At 44.4% G+C, this 18,686-nt stretch overlaps 1 protein-coding gene across 1 annotated transcript in view; it reads left to right on the forward strand.

Moving 5' to 3' along the window:
• Positions 1-1,175: 1,175 nt before the first annotated feature.
• Positions 1,176-18,686, forward strand: part of CTSD (cathepsin D) — a 29,375-nt gene continuing 11,864 nt past the window's right edge. The window contains exons 1-3 of the mRNA XM_028734393.2: positions 1,176-1,407; positions 5,243-5,399; positions 18,527-18,650. Of these exons, the coding sequence (XP_028590226.2) occupies positions 1,346-1,407; positions 5,243-5,399; positions 18,527-18,650 (343 nt within the window). The 5' untranslated portion in view covers positions 1,176-1,345. The remainder of the gene's footprint in view (positions 1,408-5,242; positions 5,400-18,526; positions 18,651-18,686) is intronic.

Raw genomic sequence — 18,686 nt, forward strand, 5'->3', positions numbered from 1 at the left:
TAACTGATTTGTAAGGAAGACTGTACAACCTGAAAAAAGAGCCAAGGCATGTACTTTTGTAAACCCAGAAAATCTTTAATAATAATTATATATTAATTCTATATATGATCCTCCATGTCCATAGAGAACTTTCTCATGTTTTCTCATGTCATTTTCAGTTGTGAATCGCCCTGGGATCTTTGGATGAAGAGCGGTATACAAATTTAATAATAGTAATAATAAACAATAATGTTCCCTCACACCTCAGGACTGTTGTCACTTGTTACAAGGATTTACAGAAAGGAGTGCCTTCTCCCACAACAGCCTGCCTGTGCATTAAAATCTTCAGATGTGGCTCTGCTCATAATACTGTTCATTAGTTAATTTTATATATGAATTTCTAGCATGCCCTGATCAATATGGGTTTAAGTACAGTAAAACAACACTGCAATAAAAACAAATCTGCAAAACTTACACAAGCAGAGCATATTCCCGAAAGCATTTCCGGTGTCACTTGAGTTTCTGAAGTGTGTTATGTATGTGCAAAGACGGGGGCTTCCTGAAGGAAGTCAGACTGGAACTGGCACCACAGTCTTTTCTGTGCCAGGTCAAGACTTTTCCTTAAGTGCTGGCTTTATGGCCTCTGTCTGCTTTTTAGTTTTATTAATTTGTGCCTCTCCGTTTCTGCTTGAAGGATATGGTTGTTCTTATTCTACCACCACTTTGGAATCAGGACAGAGGGTGATTTAGCTTTTCTTTTTTTAAAAAAAATATGAACAAGTTCTTTCTCTTCCCTGACATGCAGCAGTGCTGATGTCCAACAAGGATGAAAAAACAAAAACAAAAAAGCAACCAAAAGTGCGGATCATCATTTAGAACAAAATGCTAAGTTGTGAATCAGGTGCGTGACAAAAACAGGAACCCAACATTTGCTAATGTTAAGCAAAGCCGTGTGACTTTTGGGGGTGTCCGGGTGCAGCAGCACCAGCGCTTAACGCGGACTTCCTCCTCTGCAGCCAACCAACTCTCGCGGAAATCGCATGTGCGTAAACAGGCATGTGCTTTTTTTGGCTCAGCTTTTGCTGTAATGAGACCGGAGCATTTCTCCTGGTACCTGTCGGCACTTACAGGGTTAAAGACCTTCCCCCTCCTCCTCCTCCGGGGACCACGTGACTGCGAGAGAGGCACATTTCGGGCGGTCAGCTGACCAAGCAGTCACGGGGTTGTATTGCTCAGTCATTCCCCTTAATACCGGGAGGGCTGCGGGTGTGCAAAACAGACCGGACTTGGAGCAGCACGGGAAGCGCATCTGCTCCCCGTCGGTACCTGAGAGTTGCTACGATCCAGCCCAGCCGCTGCCGTCGTCATGGGGCTCCGCTCTTTAATCCTGCTCGCGTCCCTGGTGGTCGCTAGCTCGGCGCTCATCAGGTGAGGGTCGCCTTCCTCTCGCACAGTCGCCAAGCGCTCGGGGTTCCTTGGCTGGCGGAGGAGACTGGAAAGAAGTGGGGGCGGGCGGGGGGAGATAAGGAAAGCTTTCTTTGCAACCTGGAGGAAACTGCAGGGTTGTTGTGTAAAATGGAGCCCCGTGTCTGCTGATCAACCGCGTTGGCTTCTCACCCGGGAGGGCGTGTCCGGAAAGAGCGGACATCTCGAGGGCTCCGTCAAGTTCAACTCGTGGCGTGCTGCCCTCGATTTGCAGCCTGGCAGGATCTGGAGGGGCTAGGCGGGTCTGCTGTCATCTGCCCGGTTGCACGGGCTCTCAGACGAGCGAGCGGGATCCTTTCCTTGAAGGGGGGAGTGTTGAGGGTTCATTTAAAAGGAAGGTTGGGGTAGCCCCAAAGGAGGGTTAATGTGTGCTCCAGGGAGCTTGGCTCCGTGTGTACATCTGCCCAAATATGCTGGTAGGCCTCTCCCCTCCAAGCATGTTTTATCTTTTAAGAAAATATCACCAAATTCACTTCCTTATAAGGGGTTAGGGTTGTAGGCTGATGTAGCAAAGAATGCAGGCTGTTGCTGTTGGGGTATAATTTCTGCCACCCCCTTGGTACCCAATTTTGTGATACTCCTGGCTCTCATTGTGCCAACTCCATCTAAAATGTAATGGAGGGGGACCATCAAGATTTGAGGATAGGTAGAGGGAGGATTTTAGAGATCAAGCTGCTGTGCAAACCAAGATTTAGTTGTTGTGTGGCAGGAAGTTAGTTATTGGAAGAAGTAACACCCTCAGGAGGTATTATGCTCTGTAGGCAAGTTGTCTTTGACAAGACGATTCTGTGCAGGTTTACTGAGAGAGACCCAGTTAGTTTAGTGAGGGTTACTTCCATGTTAGTGTACCTAGGGTTGCAACTTGAGCATGAGAAGTAGTCCTGAGTGGCCTGTGAATCTTCTCCTTTCTCAGATACTTATTAACAGGACTTATTTATTTCATACAGTCTATATACTGCTTGACTATAAAAATAGCAACCTCAGAGTGGTTTACAAAAAGAATAAAGCAATAGAATTAAGAACAATAGATGTTACCCAAAAAACCAAATAACCCAGCCTTAATCTAGTGAATGTGAAAGCGCTGCTTAGTTTATACATACTTTCAGAAAAACTGCAAGCACCAAGTGCTTGAGGTAAGGAGCCTTGAACACTGAGACAGTGCCCCACTGATGGATCACATATGAAACAGAGCTCCAAGAGTAGATTTTTATAGGCACAGGCATTGTAAAACTCTGCTCACTTGGTTTCTCACACCCACCCCACCCCTGCTTTCACACACACATGAGACAACACCTGTTTGAAGAGATGGCACTCGGATAAAGACTAACGCCATCACATGTTCATAGTAAGCAAACAAGTTTGATGGCTGATGTTCTGACATGTAGAAAGTGCCTCCTACGTGGTTGGCAGTGCTTTAAAACTTGGGTCTAGCTTGACCAAAGTTATAGCTTTCCCAGTCTTTGCTTTCTGTTAGTACTAAATGTTCCAATCATGTTGAAACAGCTGAAAACATGAGCAATAACCAGTTGCAGAGAAGACTCAATTATTTCAGAAAGGGTCATACCCATAGAAAGGGAGCGTTCCGAGAACGAGCCGTAATTGAAATAGGTCACTTCATCTCCTGAGATCCACAAAAGTGTTTCAGCAGTGGTGACAAGTAACTCTTGTCCGCCTGTCTCTGAATACCCAGCAGAATGAGACATGCTTACCTTCTCTGCCTCTGTTTTCCATGCATTGCAGAGAATCTGCGGTGGGAGCAGTCTCTTGCTTTATGCTGGGTTGGCCAACCTGCTGGTCAGTTATTGTTAGTAGACCATTGTTTCAAATATTCCACGAAACCAAGAATGCCAGGTGGTAGCTTATGTTTTTGCAAGAAGTTATAATTTGTTAGTTTCTTTTGTATATAAGTGATTCCTAGCTATGAACCAGTGAAATAAAGCTAATTTGCCATTAGCAATGTATCAAATCTGTTGCTGATTAGTGTGTTGTTGTTGTTTAGTCGTTTAGTCGTGTCCGACTCTTCGTGACCCCATGGACCAGAGCACGCCAGGCACTCCTGTCTTCCACCGCCTCCCACAGTTTAGTCAGGCTCATGTTTGTAGCTTCGAGAACACTATCCAACCATCTCATCCTCACGCTGATTAGTGTATCTTTGTCCTAATCAAGTCGATACTCAGGTCAAGTGTGTTTCACACAGTTGATCAAAACTTTTTTTAAAAAAACCAGTTTCAAATGCCCATTATAAGTTCCAGGGTGGGAAAGATAACTCCACTCCACCCCTTTCCCTTGTGTATGTGTATGGAGATCTTGCTACTTCTTCCCTGGCATGGTGAGAAGCTGGCTGCTGACTCCCTCCTTCCATCTCTATACATGCTCGAAGATGGTGGCAAAAGAAGAAGCAGAAGAAAAGTTGGCCACTCAAGCCAGCCAAAAATTGTGTAGTTCTGCTTCTATGGCTACTGTCATCTGAAGGGATCATAAACTTGCAGATAGTTCCACTGACTCTTGGTAGTATCTAACACTGCGTATACCATACACACTTGACTTCAGATATATTCCATTGAACTCAAACCCCTAGGATATACCGGAAAACACCTAACCTAGATTTTCTGCAAATTCCAGTTTGGGTTGAACTGCTTTGCTGGAATTGTGCATGTCTGTTTCTTTATTAAAGTATGAGTGACTCCTAGCCGAAAAGAAACTCTTGCTCTGATGTCTGTTCAGCATCCTTTGGCTTTGGGGTGATGCTGCTGTTCCAAAGCCTTTACCCAGGCTGCTCAAGCAAACTGTCAGACAAGAAGCATTGTGATTTATTCGAGCTGGTTCTTTTATCCTCCTCAGGATAAAAGCTTGCCAGGAGGCTGCATCTTGTTACACAAAGGCAAACAAGCTAAAAGTTGTGAAGTGTTAGGCAGGTTGTTGTTAATGCATTTGTTATTACTAAGAGCACCAGGACATGGATGCATGACATGGAATTATAAGAGGAAGTATAGTTGCTGCTATACTCTGTTGGGGCACATACCGTATATGGCTCTTTGGGTGATAAAAGTGATCAGGCACAGGATGTGTTCAGTTGTTAATCTGCTATCTTTTGGTACTTTCGTTTGTCAGCTTTAAAAGCTGCTTGGTATCTGCAGATGAAAGGTGCCATTTAAGAGTATTATAATCAAAAGCTAGTTGGCAAATTTCCCTGAGGATAGCCTCCCAGCATAATCTAACATATATAAAAAAAATGAAATCAAGTTTCAAAACTGGATCCAGTAGGGAGGTTCCCATAAATGCTGCCAAATTCCCTGTAGGGGTAGACTAGCAAGGATCCATGAACTTCACAGGAGCCATGTCAGTAAGCAAACCCCAATGGAGAACCTAGCTGCTTGTTCTTTTGATATGAAGACAAAAGAGAAAGTTGCTGCATTTGCTGCAAAGAGAGATGTATTTCTTTTGAACTTCTCTGAGATAATCTTTGGCTGTGTACAGTAGTACCTCAGGTTACATATGCTTCAGGTTACATACGCTTCAGGTTACATACGCTTCAGGTTACAGACTCCACTAACCCAGAAATAGTGCTTCAGGTTAAGAACTTTGCTTCAGGATGAGAACAGAAATCATGCTCCGGCAGCAGCAGGAGGCCCCATTAGCTAAAGTGGTGCTTCAGGTTAAGAACAGTTTCAGGTTAAAAACAGACCTCTGGAACGAATTAAGTATTTAACCAGAGGTACTACTGTAATTGAAACTAGATAATATTGATAATGGTCCCCAAATTGTTTCTGCTTGACAGAATTCCATTGAAGAAGTTCCCCTCCATGCGCAGCATCTACACAGAATATGGGACCAACGTCCAAGACCTGAATGAGTTGGGGGAAATGCTGAAATACAAATTTGGGGGCGCTGGTGTGGGCGCACCAACCCCAGAAGCTTTGAAGAACTACATGGATGTAAGTATAGTAGTTGTAGTTGTTGATTGTCACTCTTCCTAATGCTTTGACTGTTTCTTCCTTCTTGGTGACTGGGATCTGTGTGGTAGAGCAATATCCTGGAACCCTGCTATTGTCCTTGCCTGTCTCAGTGAATAAAACCATCAGGGAGAAGGTCACATTTAAAACAACCTTGAAAATTATCCATAGTGGTATCTGTGAACACCCAGCATTCGGTGTTTCAGGGTCACAACTGCACATCCTCCTCTTCATTAGGCAGGCTTGGCATGCAGAGAACTTGTGCTGTCATCCCAGAAACATTTCAGTGTATCAGCACCATGTGAATTCTCCGCCCACTGAAGCGCTGCACTCCTTGGGGCATGGCCTCCTTTTCTAGAGAAGCTGTGTGTTTGTGGGAGATAGGGCAGGCTGATAATGACTGTTTGCCTTGTGCAAAGGTAATTGTTGAAGCAAATGGGAATGTGTAGGAGGGGTATGAGGAAATCAAGGAAGCTTAAGACTGGATAAGATATGGAGGATGCTCCTGAGGGCTTGACATGTAGGATCATAGCCATTATGACTCGGATGATCTTGACATTGAAGAAAGAACGCTCGCAAAGAGCAAGCGAAGACTTGCTGTTCTTGGCATCCATTTGTCTCAAGAGACAGTGGAGAGCGCCTCCAGGGGTGATGTCAAACTGCTGCATTAGCATCACCAAAGTGACATCCCCCAGGGCCCAAGCCTGGGAAATGTGTTTGGAAAAACCTGAAAGCAAGACCCCCGTCCCCCCGTCTCGGCCTCGCTGATGTGGTCCAAAGGAAACCAATATGTCTGGCACCAGCTTCACTGTAGGAGTTGCTGGAAGGAGGTGTTTAATGCCCCATCCAGCCGTCTTGGGGTCTCTACTCCAGATTTGCGTGGTGCTTACTCCTTAGCCTTTTCTTCTCCCGAAGATATCCCACAAGGCAGCGGAGGTTTAGGATCTTCTCCTAGACGGGCTACCTTCCCAGGTTTATGAGCCCCACCTGACCCTCACTTCCATCTACAGCACATGCAGAAGCACCTTCTTGACCATTGGATCCACTCTTGGTCTTGCCTGCTGAATCCGCCACAGCCTGTCTTCACATGCAGGGGAAGTCCTAGCGTAGACTTAACAGTGTGATAACCATGGGCTACAGGACCGAGTATAAGGCTAGAACTAGAAGCTTCTGAGCAGAACTTAGTTTTCTGGCAATCCCACTGGCTTCAGTTGCATTCCTCTTGGAAAACCCTTCTGCTCCCCACGTCACTTCCTCCACACTTTAAAAGGATGACTCATACCTGAACAGGCTGAAACTTAATCCAGTTAACAAAGATTCACAGTAGCTATTGGTCCAGTCTTCTTCCCTAATAGGATTTTGATGCAGACCACCCATCAGTGCTAGGATGTCATAACTTGTCGCTGAATTCTTCTTGCCATTTTATAAATCGCAGAGAAAGTGCCACCATTGAACTCTGAAAAGAGGCCACTGTAGCTTGAAATGAAATTTGCTACAGTCTCTGCAGACCGTTTCCCACTCTGAACTTTTTTTTTTTGTAAAGTGCTGTAACAGCCATCTCTCCTCCTTCCTGCTGATTTAATGATGCCATAATGTAATACTGGCTTGCAAGCCAAGGGATAAGTAAACAGAATACATTCAGAATCTGAATTGGTGAGGTAATAGTGCTTTTTTGGAGCAGGGAAGTGTGTAAGGCCAATTTGCACTTCTTAGCAGATTTTCATGATTAGGTTGGTCTAGGTGATGTGCTATGATGCCAAGTTGCATCAATAGAGAAGTAATAGAAAAGATTCCATATAAAAATGTGACGCTCAATCTTAAAACCAAGTTCATCCAGGTTTATTGGAATTTACATGTAAATATTTTGAGTAGTTCTTAGAACTACAGTCATACCTCGTGTTGTGTCTGCTTCATGTTGCGTCTTTCCGTGTTACATCCCGCAGCAACCTGGAAGTACCGGAACTGGTTACTTCCAGGTTTCGCCGCATGCGCAGAAGCGCTAAATCACGCATGCACAGACGCAGTACTTCAAGTTATGGGCATTTCACGTTACAGACGGGCCTCCAGAATGGATCCCATCCATAACACGAGGTACCACTGTACAGGTGGTGAACTGTTGGGTCATTTTAGCAAATGTGAGAATAAGCCCAAATGGTGCTTGGTATGGATGGCTCTGCTGGATGATCATCAGGTAGAATCTTAAAGTTGGAGGAAGGAGTCTTGTAGGCCATCTAGCCCAGTTTTAACACCGTGTTAAAAAAGCCTGCCTGGCCTCAACTAGAAGTCGAGCACTTAGTGTCACTGGTCTCTTGCTGCGAAACCATTTCGGCAAGCATCCTCACTTCTGACTTTCAAGCATCTCTTGAAGACTTTTTAATGCCAGCAGGCATTAAATTCATGACCAGAAATATTTGATTTCTGATCATGCAGTCACCTTACAGATTATCTGTATTTTCAAAAGTTAATTTATTAAAATGACATTTTATATTTTCACAATACATGCTGTTAAAATTTTATGATAAGGTGGTATAGAACGTTTTTATGATGTGATGGCATAGAATTACTTCTGTAAATAACTGTATTCTAATAAGCCATCTGAATGTTGACTTCATAGTTCAAAGCTTCTGGTTGTCTTTGGGCAGAATGGAGTGTACCTCCAATACCAACACACCCAGCATTTCTCCTTAAACCACAGAGCTTTGAAGTAGAAGCCCGGGATGTTTGTGTGTTGCATTTGAAGGCATCTTCCCATTCTCCCATCAGCTGATGGATGGGTAGGAGCACACCTTGCTTGACTGAAGGAACAACCCGGTTCCTCCTTTGAAGTGCTGCCTGGTACGAGGCTGTTTATAAAGGGCTGTTTGAAAGCCCTGTGATTTGCTGGCTTTGAAGTCCTGAGAATCAGGGCTTCGGGGGAAGCATCACCTGATGGCAGGTGATTGGCAGGTGAGCTGCCTCACATGCCTGTCAACTGGCCTGCTGGGCTGGGTGAAATGAAGATCTGCCCATCCTATCAGAAAAGCTTCCCTACCCTTGTCTTTGAAAGTGGGCCACTGCTGACATGGGAAGGTAGTTATATTGTGGCCTCTTTGTTTAAAACCACAATACAATATACAGTAAAACCTATAAGCAGTAGGATCCAATTGTCTTATTAAAATTGTCAAATTAAAATCACAAGACTGTAAAGATCTTTCCATATGGTCTCTTGACTTTCCCTGTCCTCGTACACATTTTCCTGAATTGAAATTAACTACATAACTTTTGCCCATCACCACATGCTTGCTGCTCCCTTTCTCTTAATTCTTGCATTCACAGTTGGCCACAGCCAGTCACTTCCTTGACCCAATCATAGAGGCCTGTAGTAGGGTGGGGCATCAGCGTTCTGTTCATGATAGGCGTTCTAAATATGGGAGGATGGCTTTTGTTTTTCCTTCAGCATTACCAAACACCTGCTGTTAGACTTGCGGAGGGTTTTTGCCACAGGACTTGCAGAAATCCAAGCTGAACATCCTAAAGGGACATCCTTGTGTCTGGAGAGAGTTGTGACAGATGGGGAAGTTATGTGAGTGGCCAGTATAGCAGCTGAAGCCTGAGAGTTTGGGGGCTGCTTCTCCAGCTTGAGGTGCAGCCTGGGCTTGCTGTGCTCCGAATTGTGTGTGCCTTGTCTCTTGGGAAAGCAAGTACCTTGGCTTCTCTCTCCCACCCCCCTGCCCCAGGCTCTTGTCAGCCATCCAGTTTTCTCCTGTGACTTGTTCTCTTTGTTTGCCAGTCCCAAGGGAGTTCTACAAGCAGGGGGACAGAAGTGTTTAATCAAGCTCTACCTCTGATGTTGAAATGTGCAAGGTGAAGGTTGTGCAATACATGGCTGATCCGAAACCATTTTTTCCCTATTTGAAGAAGGCTTTGTCTCATGCCATTTTTTTTTAAAAAAACTGAATTTCAACATTTGGAATGAATACAAATAGAACCTATCAGATTGCATGTATTTGCAGCAGACCAGAGAGAAACATAGATTGGAATCTTTTCCCATGACATACTTGACTTCAAGTGGCACATGGTGCTGTTTAAACACTTGAGCCCATACCTGTGTCCTGAAATACTTGCAGTCTTAAGAGCACTGGATCATGTGCTTCTCTGAATGTGTAGATCAGCCCTCCAAACTAATGAGAGTTGAAGGCCATCTAGAATGTTTTTACCAGTTATTAGAAAAGGAAGAAAATAGTGCATTGCCATTTTATTATTGCCATGTTGCAAATGGTAAACACATGCTCCGAGTTGTGTGTGGCAGCCCCTATGTACTCCTTTTGTCAGGCTACTACTGCACTGACCTAGAGCAGGGTCAGTATTCTCTCTCAGCTGCTACAAGGCCACACTAAAACCTTCCGTAACCCAGGATACTAAAAGAAATTACCAAATATATGCCTTTCTTCCCCCCATCCTATAATTAACAGTTTACATAAAGCTTGTATCAGCATGCAGCTGGTAGTAATATACTTTTAATGTCGAGTTTTGTGCATGGAAATGCAACTGGCTGCTCTTCAGGGGTGTGAAACTACTTGAGACCCTCAAGCAGTCATACTTTTCCTCATTTCCATTGCCTGCCATGTAGAAATAACACATGGGTTTGGGGCAATGGTAGTGGATCACTATATGCCTCTATGCCTCAAGAGTAGGATCTGTAACTTCCTCCTGACTGCAGGTCACTGGAGCAGTTGAAGATATTGGAGGATGGACCAGAGAGGAGAGCAGGCATCACAAACCTGATTGTCCTTATTTCCCTTGGAGAAAGGCAATCAGTAGATATTCTGCTTGCTTTGCTTCCTTTATACTTCACCATTCCAAGAACATATACCAGGGACTTTCTCTGCTAAATTTCTCCCTGTATATTCAGAAAATGATAATTATCTAGAAACTTTCAAGTCCCAAGTTTTTTAATGCTAGGCTTTTTGGTTTGTTACGCTGCATGAGAAATGTATATTTTTTGCAGGAAATTACAAATGCCTTTCTTAAAGTGTTTCTGTTACCAGAAGCACTCGAAATTTGTAGCAGCTGTAATAGGCAACTGATCATCAAACAATTCTATTCCTGTCCCCGCAACAGTAAGTGTCGCTGAATTTAACGGGTAGATGATAGGCATTCTCCCAAAAACTGGGTCTAAACTGCAAACTTCAACACTAGTGGCTTGGAGAAAAGTGATGGGAGAGAATAAATTGCTCCCAGATATATCCCTTTCACTTTTGGGACAAGCAGACTATATTAAATGGTTCTTTTTTTGCCTTATCTCCTGTTTTGTGAAGAATGGCAAATGAGATCTTAAGCACTGTAAAAGTTTGATTGGGCTACCAGTGATTTTTAAAAAAAACTTTTTTAAATGAACAAAAAGTGACAACAAGGCTTCACCCTCCTGCCTCTGATGTGTGAAGGGTATTGCGCATTAGGCTGGATTGGGGCTAGCTTTGGAATAGTGCTACATCTAAGACTTGCTCCCTGCCCCCTTCCTACCACCCTGCAATGCTCCCCATTTGTCTTGTTCCATGAGGAGATAAGACTATGGGGGGTTCATGGTTGTGGTACAAAAACCCAGCTAGTTTCAGTTAGCTTTATCTACAAAAGGGCTGTGTATCTATTTTGAAGTCTAGTCATGAGACAGATAAACTGTAACAGAGCTCCTGACATGATAATTGTGCAAATAATAGCTTACTGATGAGCTCTCTCTTGTGACACACACACATAGTCCAGAAGCTTATAAATCCTTTTGCCATGCGACAATGTTTTCCCCATGTATACAACTGGATTTGCTAACTCATTTGCCCAGTTAAGTAGCCTTCCAATGGAACTGCAGACCTGAACAACTCTTTTTATCAAGACAATCCCATGGAGGGACCCCAGAAAAATGCTTTGATGAAGCTGAGCATGCTCAGTGGGCATGGAATGCTGACTGCCTGTTGGGAGGGGGAACGGGGTGGTTGGAATCCTGAACGGAATCGTTCTACACCACATTTTCTTGCAGGTCCCACTTGTGTTCTTAGGGAAAGCTTTAATTCTTCTGGGCACATTTCAGATCCTGTTGGAGCATACAGTTTTGGGTGTTGCTCTGCTAGGATTATGTATCTGGAAGATTCTCTCTCTCTCCCCCTCCCCCTTTTTTTAAATGAATGTTGCAAGCAAGGGGATTGTTTACATAGGTTGATATTTGAGCTTAATATGGGAAGCAGTGTTGACTTCTCATTTGTGTACTGTAAAAGACTTCTTCAAAATTACAGCCCAGTCCTAATTTAGATTGCATTTAGCCTCTAGGGTGGGGCACACCCGTGGCTATGCTGATCCACCATTACAAAGGGAGGCTGCTTTGGACTAGTTGGCTGCTACACCAGAACAAGGCAGCACACTAATCCAATGTGGGACCTGCCAGATGTTTTGAACTACAACTCCCATCAGCCCTCGCACATTTGGAGTAGTCCAAAACATGTGGAAGGCAGCAGGTTGGGGAAGTCTGGTGAATAGAGATCTGGATGAATTCGACAAGTCCAATATAGAAGTGGTTGGCTTCAGCTAGTTCGTTCTTTCTTTCTTCCTTCCTTCCTTCCTTCCTTCCTTCCTTCCTTTCTTTCTTTCTTTCTTTCTTTATTCCTTCCTTCCTTTTACAAAAAACCCCCCAAACCTTAGCTTGATGCTGTTGTTTCCAACATCAGCTGGTCAGTCTTGTCCCTCTTTCACCACATTGAATCTTTCTTATATCCTCCTATTTTGCAACACCTTCCCTTCTGAAAATGGCAAAAGTGGAAGGAAAAGTTGCTTCATGACTGTTGTAAGCTTGTTACTGTCAGTTTTGGTTTTTTTTTAAATACTGCTGCTCTTGGCAAATAGCAAACTTGGGCAATCTTCTCGAGGTGGACTATAAGCTCTCTCTGACACACCCAGACCACTCCGCACTCATTCACACAGGCAAATATATATATTCCTGGTGCTTTTATAGCTATGTCTAGTCAAGCTTCTCACAAGGGAGCATCCTGCAAAGGAAGCTGCTTTCCCTTGCATCAAACCATTGTCCATCTACCTCACTATTGTCTGTCCTGGCTAGCAGAGGCTCTCCAGAGTTTTCAGACCTACTACTTGGCTACGTTGGAGCCTGAACCTGGATGCTCTCCCTTTATAAAACGTAAAGGTGCAAGGTTTTGCCTGGGATGTGAACCCAGCACCTCTTGCACCCAAAGCAGAAGGAACCCAACGCCACTAGACACATTCTGTGGATACCAAAAATGGCAGGTCCATGGGTGCTACTGTTGTTTGCTGCCAATAGGATGTTCACCCTTCCTTCCTTAAGGCTGTGAAGGTGGTCAAGGTTGTCATTGTGACAGCTTTCTAAAGTGGTCAAAATTAAAGTTGGAAAAAGCCGCTCTGTCAGTTTTCCGGCTTGAAGAGCAGGTGGAGATCATTCTTCTGTATATTTCCAAGAGGAACTCCCTGTTAGCCTAAGGCCTAGCCCTCCTAGCCAGGTTGCTGCCACTCCTCTAAACACCACCTCATTTGCAATTTGCAAGAACAAGACACTTCTGAGTCAGCTTTCCAATTAATATCACTTAGAGTAAGGCTGCCCCCCACCAACCCAATCTGTTTAGGTGTTGTAACAGCTTCATACCTGCCTTGGCTTTATTCCATCTTTCTTTAGAAGCAGTCCCGATGGTGGCTGTTACACAATGGCCTGTCTATATTAGGAAGGGACAAGTGAAGTGAATTTATTATCTTTAATTGCCTAACTCAAGTGAGCCACCCAAATCCTTCACTTGATGTATGTCTTAACTCTTGCCCTTACTGGCAAAGGGATAGCTCAGGCGTTAGAGCATGAGACTCTAAATCTCAGGGTTGTAGACACTGGACAAAAGAGAAGGTTGGGCTAGATGAGTCTAATGGTCCCTTCCAACTCTACAATTCCACACACAGAAGCCTCCCAGGTGCAACTATTAGGGGTTGCATTGCAGAACAGAGGCAGGATGGACTAGGTGCATATGTGGTGGTGGTCTCAGTAGAGACACCAATGCTAGGGAACTGGTATAGAGCCAGTGTGCTGTAGTGTTTAAGAGCGGTAGACTCATAATCTGGTGAACCGGGTTCGCGTCTCCGCTCCTCCACGTGCAGCTGCTGGGTGACCTTGGGCTAGTCACACTTCTTAGAAGTCTCTCAGCCCCACTCACCTCACCGAGTGTTTGTTGTGGGGGAGGAAGGGAAAGGAGAGTGTTAGCCGCTTTGAGACTCCTTAAAGGGAGTGAAAGGCGGGATATCAAATCCAAACTCCTCCTCCTCTTCTTCTTCATATATATATATATATATATATATATATATATAGTCTATCAATATCAGGCATGGTGTTTCTCTGTGCATTTTATATATAGTGGCAGCCCTATGTCTGCAGCAGACAGCTTAGAAACGGCCTTAACAGACTGATCAATGCAGCTCATTGTCCCCTTTTTATAGTTTGCTTTCAAAAGTGGTAGGGAGGAGAAAGAGACTATGTTTTTGACATCCTCCAGTCAATTATTGCTCATCCCAGATTGAAGATCCCAATCCAGATATTGCTGTGGATTGCAGCAATCTCCTGGCAGGTGTGCCTGAAGAGGGGTATAAGCAACCATTAGCTCCACATCAGCAGTTTTCAACACATTCAAATGTAAATGAGTAAGAAAAAATGCTTGTGGTTCTCAAGATGAAAAAATAAGTGCACTGTGCCTACTCATGCCAGGAAAACACTTGGCAAAGTTCACAAACCTGTTCTGGAGCCAAAAAAAAAAAAAAAATGCCATGTGCGTTGGGTTGCCACCCTTTCTTCTTTCTCCAGGCAGAACTTCTGTAATAGCTGTTGGATCAGCAAAAATGGGAGGAGGCGCAGCTTTCCCCACTGCTGAGGTGCAGCAATTGCCAGCGGATGGGAACAGCAAGCTGTACCTAATCAGTTTAGTAGGAATCCTGCTCCAATAAGTTTTTGTGTTGTTTTTTTTAAAGTCAGGAAAGTGAGGTTTATTGTCTGTTCATTACTATGGCCACGACAGCTGAGGAGGGAGGAAACATCCACAGCATTCTTCCATTAAGTGCAAATTTCAGCAGGCTACAGGATATTGATTGTGGTAGATGAAGAGCTCTTTGCAACTGGAAAGTCCTCTCCCCCCTCCCCCCCCCCTTTCTATGGTCAGTACATGCACTGGAAGCAAAAGGCGTAAGGACCTACTTAATCCTTGTTGGTTCAGCATGTACTCTACTTTTGCACTCACTGGTGCTTATGCTGGAGCAGAAAGGGAACATGTTTATGTCTCATTGAGCAATTGAGTCAAATGCTGACTGCATGGTTTGCTAGGATGTCTTTGGAAACCTAAGAGAGTCTCCCTCCCTCTTGTTTAAAAGTTGGAGGAGTCTGGAATATATTCCCTGCCGTAGTAGCTGCAGCCCTAGAGAGGGATGAGGAGCAAGTAACCTCCATTTACTCAGTGTGTTAGAGGAGAAAGGCTTAGCTAAGGCGGTGTGTGTGGACCTTTGTTACAAATGTCCTCCCTTTAACACATAGCAAAAATGGGTGTGGGGAAACCTTGGAGAGGGGTAGTGTGCAAGTTCTGTGCCCTCTCATAGGATAGGTGCTATATCATTTTTAGTTCTGCCCTGCCACTTGTTGGACTGTGTTAAACAGTAGGACTCATCGGGCTGCTGTTAGCACAAACCCATTGTGTCATTGCTCTAGTTGCTGCTTGCAGAATTCCCACTCATTGTTTCAGGGTGGGGAGGGAGGGAGTTACTGCTTGTCTTCCAGCAGCAGTGGCTCACTTCCAGAGTCCTTCCTGTGTCTCTTCCCCCTCCCCAAAAATAGGTGTGTGGGTTTCACAACAGTGTAGGTCCTAATGGAGGAATCTGCAAAGTGATGCTAGTAAATGGATACGTAGCAATTCCTTCCCATCATGTACATGTCCTGGTAAGTGACCATCCTAAGCATAAGCAGCTTCACATGCTCCTTAGACAGGATGGGGAATCTTTCTCGAGATGCTGGGAGGACTTACACATTGCATCATCCTTGGCTAGGGCTGATGGGAGTTGGAGCCCAGCAATGTCTTGAGGGTTGCAGGTTCCCCATGCCTCGATGGAATGCAATTCAGTTTTACTCAGAGTAAAACCATTGAAGTTAATTAAATGTGGCAAGTTAGGTCCATTAATTTCAGTAGGTCTACTCTGACCAAAACTTAGTTGAACTCCGCTCCCTCTTTCTAGACGGCTTAATTCCTCCCATCTGGAATGTGAGCCTCTTCCTGGTTCAAGCACTTAAACTACCCTTCTGATTTGAGTGCAAAGGCTGCCAGGCTCCTGCCTGAATGGTGGTTCCTTCATAGTATAGGAACTATGCCAGGAAGCGCAGGTGAGCAATACATAGGATTTATCGCATTGCAGCAAAGATTCTGCATACTTAAAAAAAATGTGTAGAGACCATGTGGCACCTCAACTTTAGCTTTAGGAGCATGGACAAGAATGGAATATAATGATTTCTAAATACTGATCCAGGACTTTGTTCCTCCGTGTGTGAGAGAGAATTTGTACAGATAAACGTTGCATAAAACACTGGCCTTTGTAAACAAAAGTTGCTTAAGTACAAAATGAATATCAAGGCAGCAGTCCTGGTTAATTACAAGGTGATTTACAGCCTCTAATTCTCCGCTATGCTTTAAGAGTAGTAGCCAATATCTTTGGCTTATATGACGTGCTATATAGGTACTAGGTTAGAAAACACACCCTGCCCTAATACAATAATGGTTTTAATGTGAGATGCCAGGGAGGAGATGGCAGTATAATTTCCTTTAATCTCCATAGGCTGTAGGCACAGAATGCAGGTAACATTTTTGTACCCAAGTAGTTTGACCAGAGGAATGAAAAGCACCTCCCACCCTGAGTGGTGGAGCTGTTGGCTGTGTCATTAGCTGTTGCCTTGGGAGCTCCTCTCATCCACCAGTTTTTGTGCACTTGTGCCCCAGGAACTCTGAATAGGCAAGCACATGTGCTGGTAAGCAATATGAAGTTACTGGCTGAGCCAAGTGAAGTTTAAATATTGTCACCAAAACATGGACATTTGAATCTACCTTTGTAAGGCGGTGGGACGTGGGTGGCGCTGTGGGTAAAAGCCTCAGCGCCTAGGGCTTGCCGATCGAAAGGTCGGCGGTTCGAATCCCCGCGGCGGGGTGCGCTCCCGTTGCTCGGTCCCAGTGCCTGCCAACCTAGCAGTTCGAAAGCACCTCCGGGTGCAAGTAGATAAATAGGGACCGCTTACTAGTGGGAAGGTAAACGGCGTTTTCGTGTGCGGCTCTGGCTCGCCAGATGCAGCTTTGTCACGCTGGCCACGTGACCCGGAAGTGTCTCCGGACAGCGCTGGCCCCCAGCCTCTTGAGTGAGATGGGCGCACAACCCTAGAGTCTGTCAAGACTGGCCTGTACGGGCAGAGGTACCTTTACCTTTACCTTCTTGTAAGGCAGTAACCCCCAAACATTGTGGATGAAATTGGGTACACCTTCTGTCATTCTTAGCCACCCACCCACCCTAAAGGGAGTTAGACATTCTGTTGCAATATATGACTGGAAGTTTTGCTGAGAGATTTGCATATAAGTTTGGGGCATGTTTGGGATACAAAACTCTGTTTTAAATTCAAGCACACTTTCCCAAGGGAACCAGGGAAGAGGAATGATGACATCCTGTTGTATCCATCATGGAGCCATCGCATATGAGCATTTGCTAGATTTTTGGATGTTGGGAATGAACTTGCAGTAAAGAGTTGGCTTAGCCCTTGTTCAAATAGAGCATTTTGGTGCTTCCACATAAGTGAATGGTAGCAATTCATTCTTAGGGTTGGAGTGAAATCTCTTGGCTCTGAGTGGCTAAGGCCTTACTCTTGGGAATAATCGAGAGGCATAATGCATCTCTGTGCTCTGAACACACTGGCAATTAAACATTGCCATGTTTAAGCCAAGGATGAGCAGTCTGTGGCTCTCTTTATTCTGCTGGACTCTAACTCTTCCATCCAGCATGGCCAATGGTTGGGTATTATGGTGGAAGTTGTAATCCAACAACCTCTGGATGGCCACAGGTTCCTCATCTAAGCCCCACATGTGATATCAATCATAATGACAAAGTGTAGTTTATAATAACTACAGTTGTACTTTGGTTCTCAAACTTAATCAGTTGCGGAAGTCCGTTCCCAAACCAATGCGTCCCAAAACCAAGGTGCGCTTTACCACAGAAAGGAATGCAAAATGGATTAATTTGTTCCAGACTTTTGAAAACAACCCCTAAAACAGCAATTTAACATGAATTTTACTATCTAATGAGACAATTGATCCATAAAATGAAAACAATAAACAATGTACTGCAGTCACACAATCAATCAATCAGTAGCTGAACTGGGTTCCACACAGTCACGGAAACGAAACAAAACAAAAAAGCCATGAAAATGCAAAAAATATACAGCAAAAACATGCAAGCTGGTGACCCTTGCAACATCTTTTGGAAGCAAATGAGACTTGCATCTAGAGTTTCCTCATCTTGATACAGCCAACTCCCCCTTCTTTTTATTTATTTACTTTGCATCTTCTTCCTTTCCTCTAAGGGTCTAAATGCAACCTTCATTGCCTCCATCCCTCCTGCCCCATTTTTTTCCTCACAAGAAAACCTGTAAGGTAGTTCAGGCTGAGAGAGAATGACTCGCTCACAGACACCCAAGGAAGCTTCATATCTTAGTGGGAATTTGTACCTGGGTCTGCTTACTCCTGGTCTGACACTCTGATCATTATTCCTCCCTGGTGCACACTCTTGCTCCCTCTCTCTATATGAGGTTTGATATGGGTGTGGGGTAGTTACGTAAGTTTGGCAGCTTCTTTTGCGGTAGCCACTGACTTCTCTCAGTCCTATAAATAACACTGTGGTAAGAATGATCCCTTAGTAGTAATCCTCCGTACTGTGTGGTAATGAGCGTTGTATTTGGCAATCCAGTACCATGAAAGTGATGCTTATTTTATTTCTTTGCAAACCTGGTGCTAGCCTGGAATGATCAGCTTCTTACCTTTTGTCCTCTCATCTCAACTTTCATTTTGCAGGCTCAGTATTATGGAGAGATTGGCATTGGGACACCCCCACAGAAGTTTACTGTGGTCTTCGACACTGGCTCTTCCAACCTCTGGGTGCCTTCTGTCAAGTGCCACTTGTTGGACATTGCTTGCTGTAAGTATCTCTTCAGTTGACTGACTTAAGTAGCAC

Source organism: Podarcis muralis, chromosome 1 (assembly GCF_964188315.1).
Source record: "Podarcis muralis chromosome 1, rPodMur119.hap1.1, whole genome shotgun sequence".
Taxonomy (NCBI): domain Eukaryota; kingdom Metazoa; phylum Chordata; class Lepidosauria; order Squamata; family Lacertidae; genus Podarcis; species Podarcis muralis.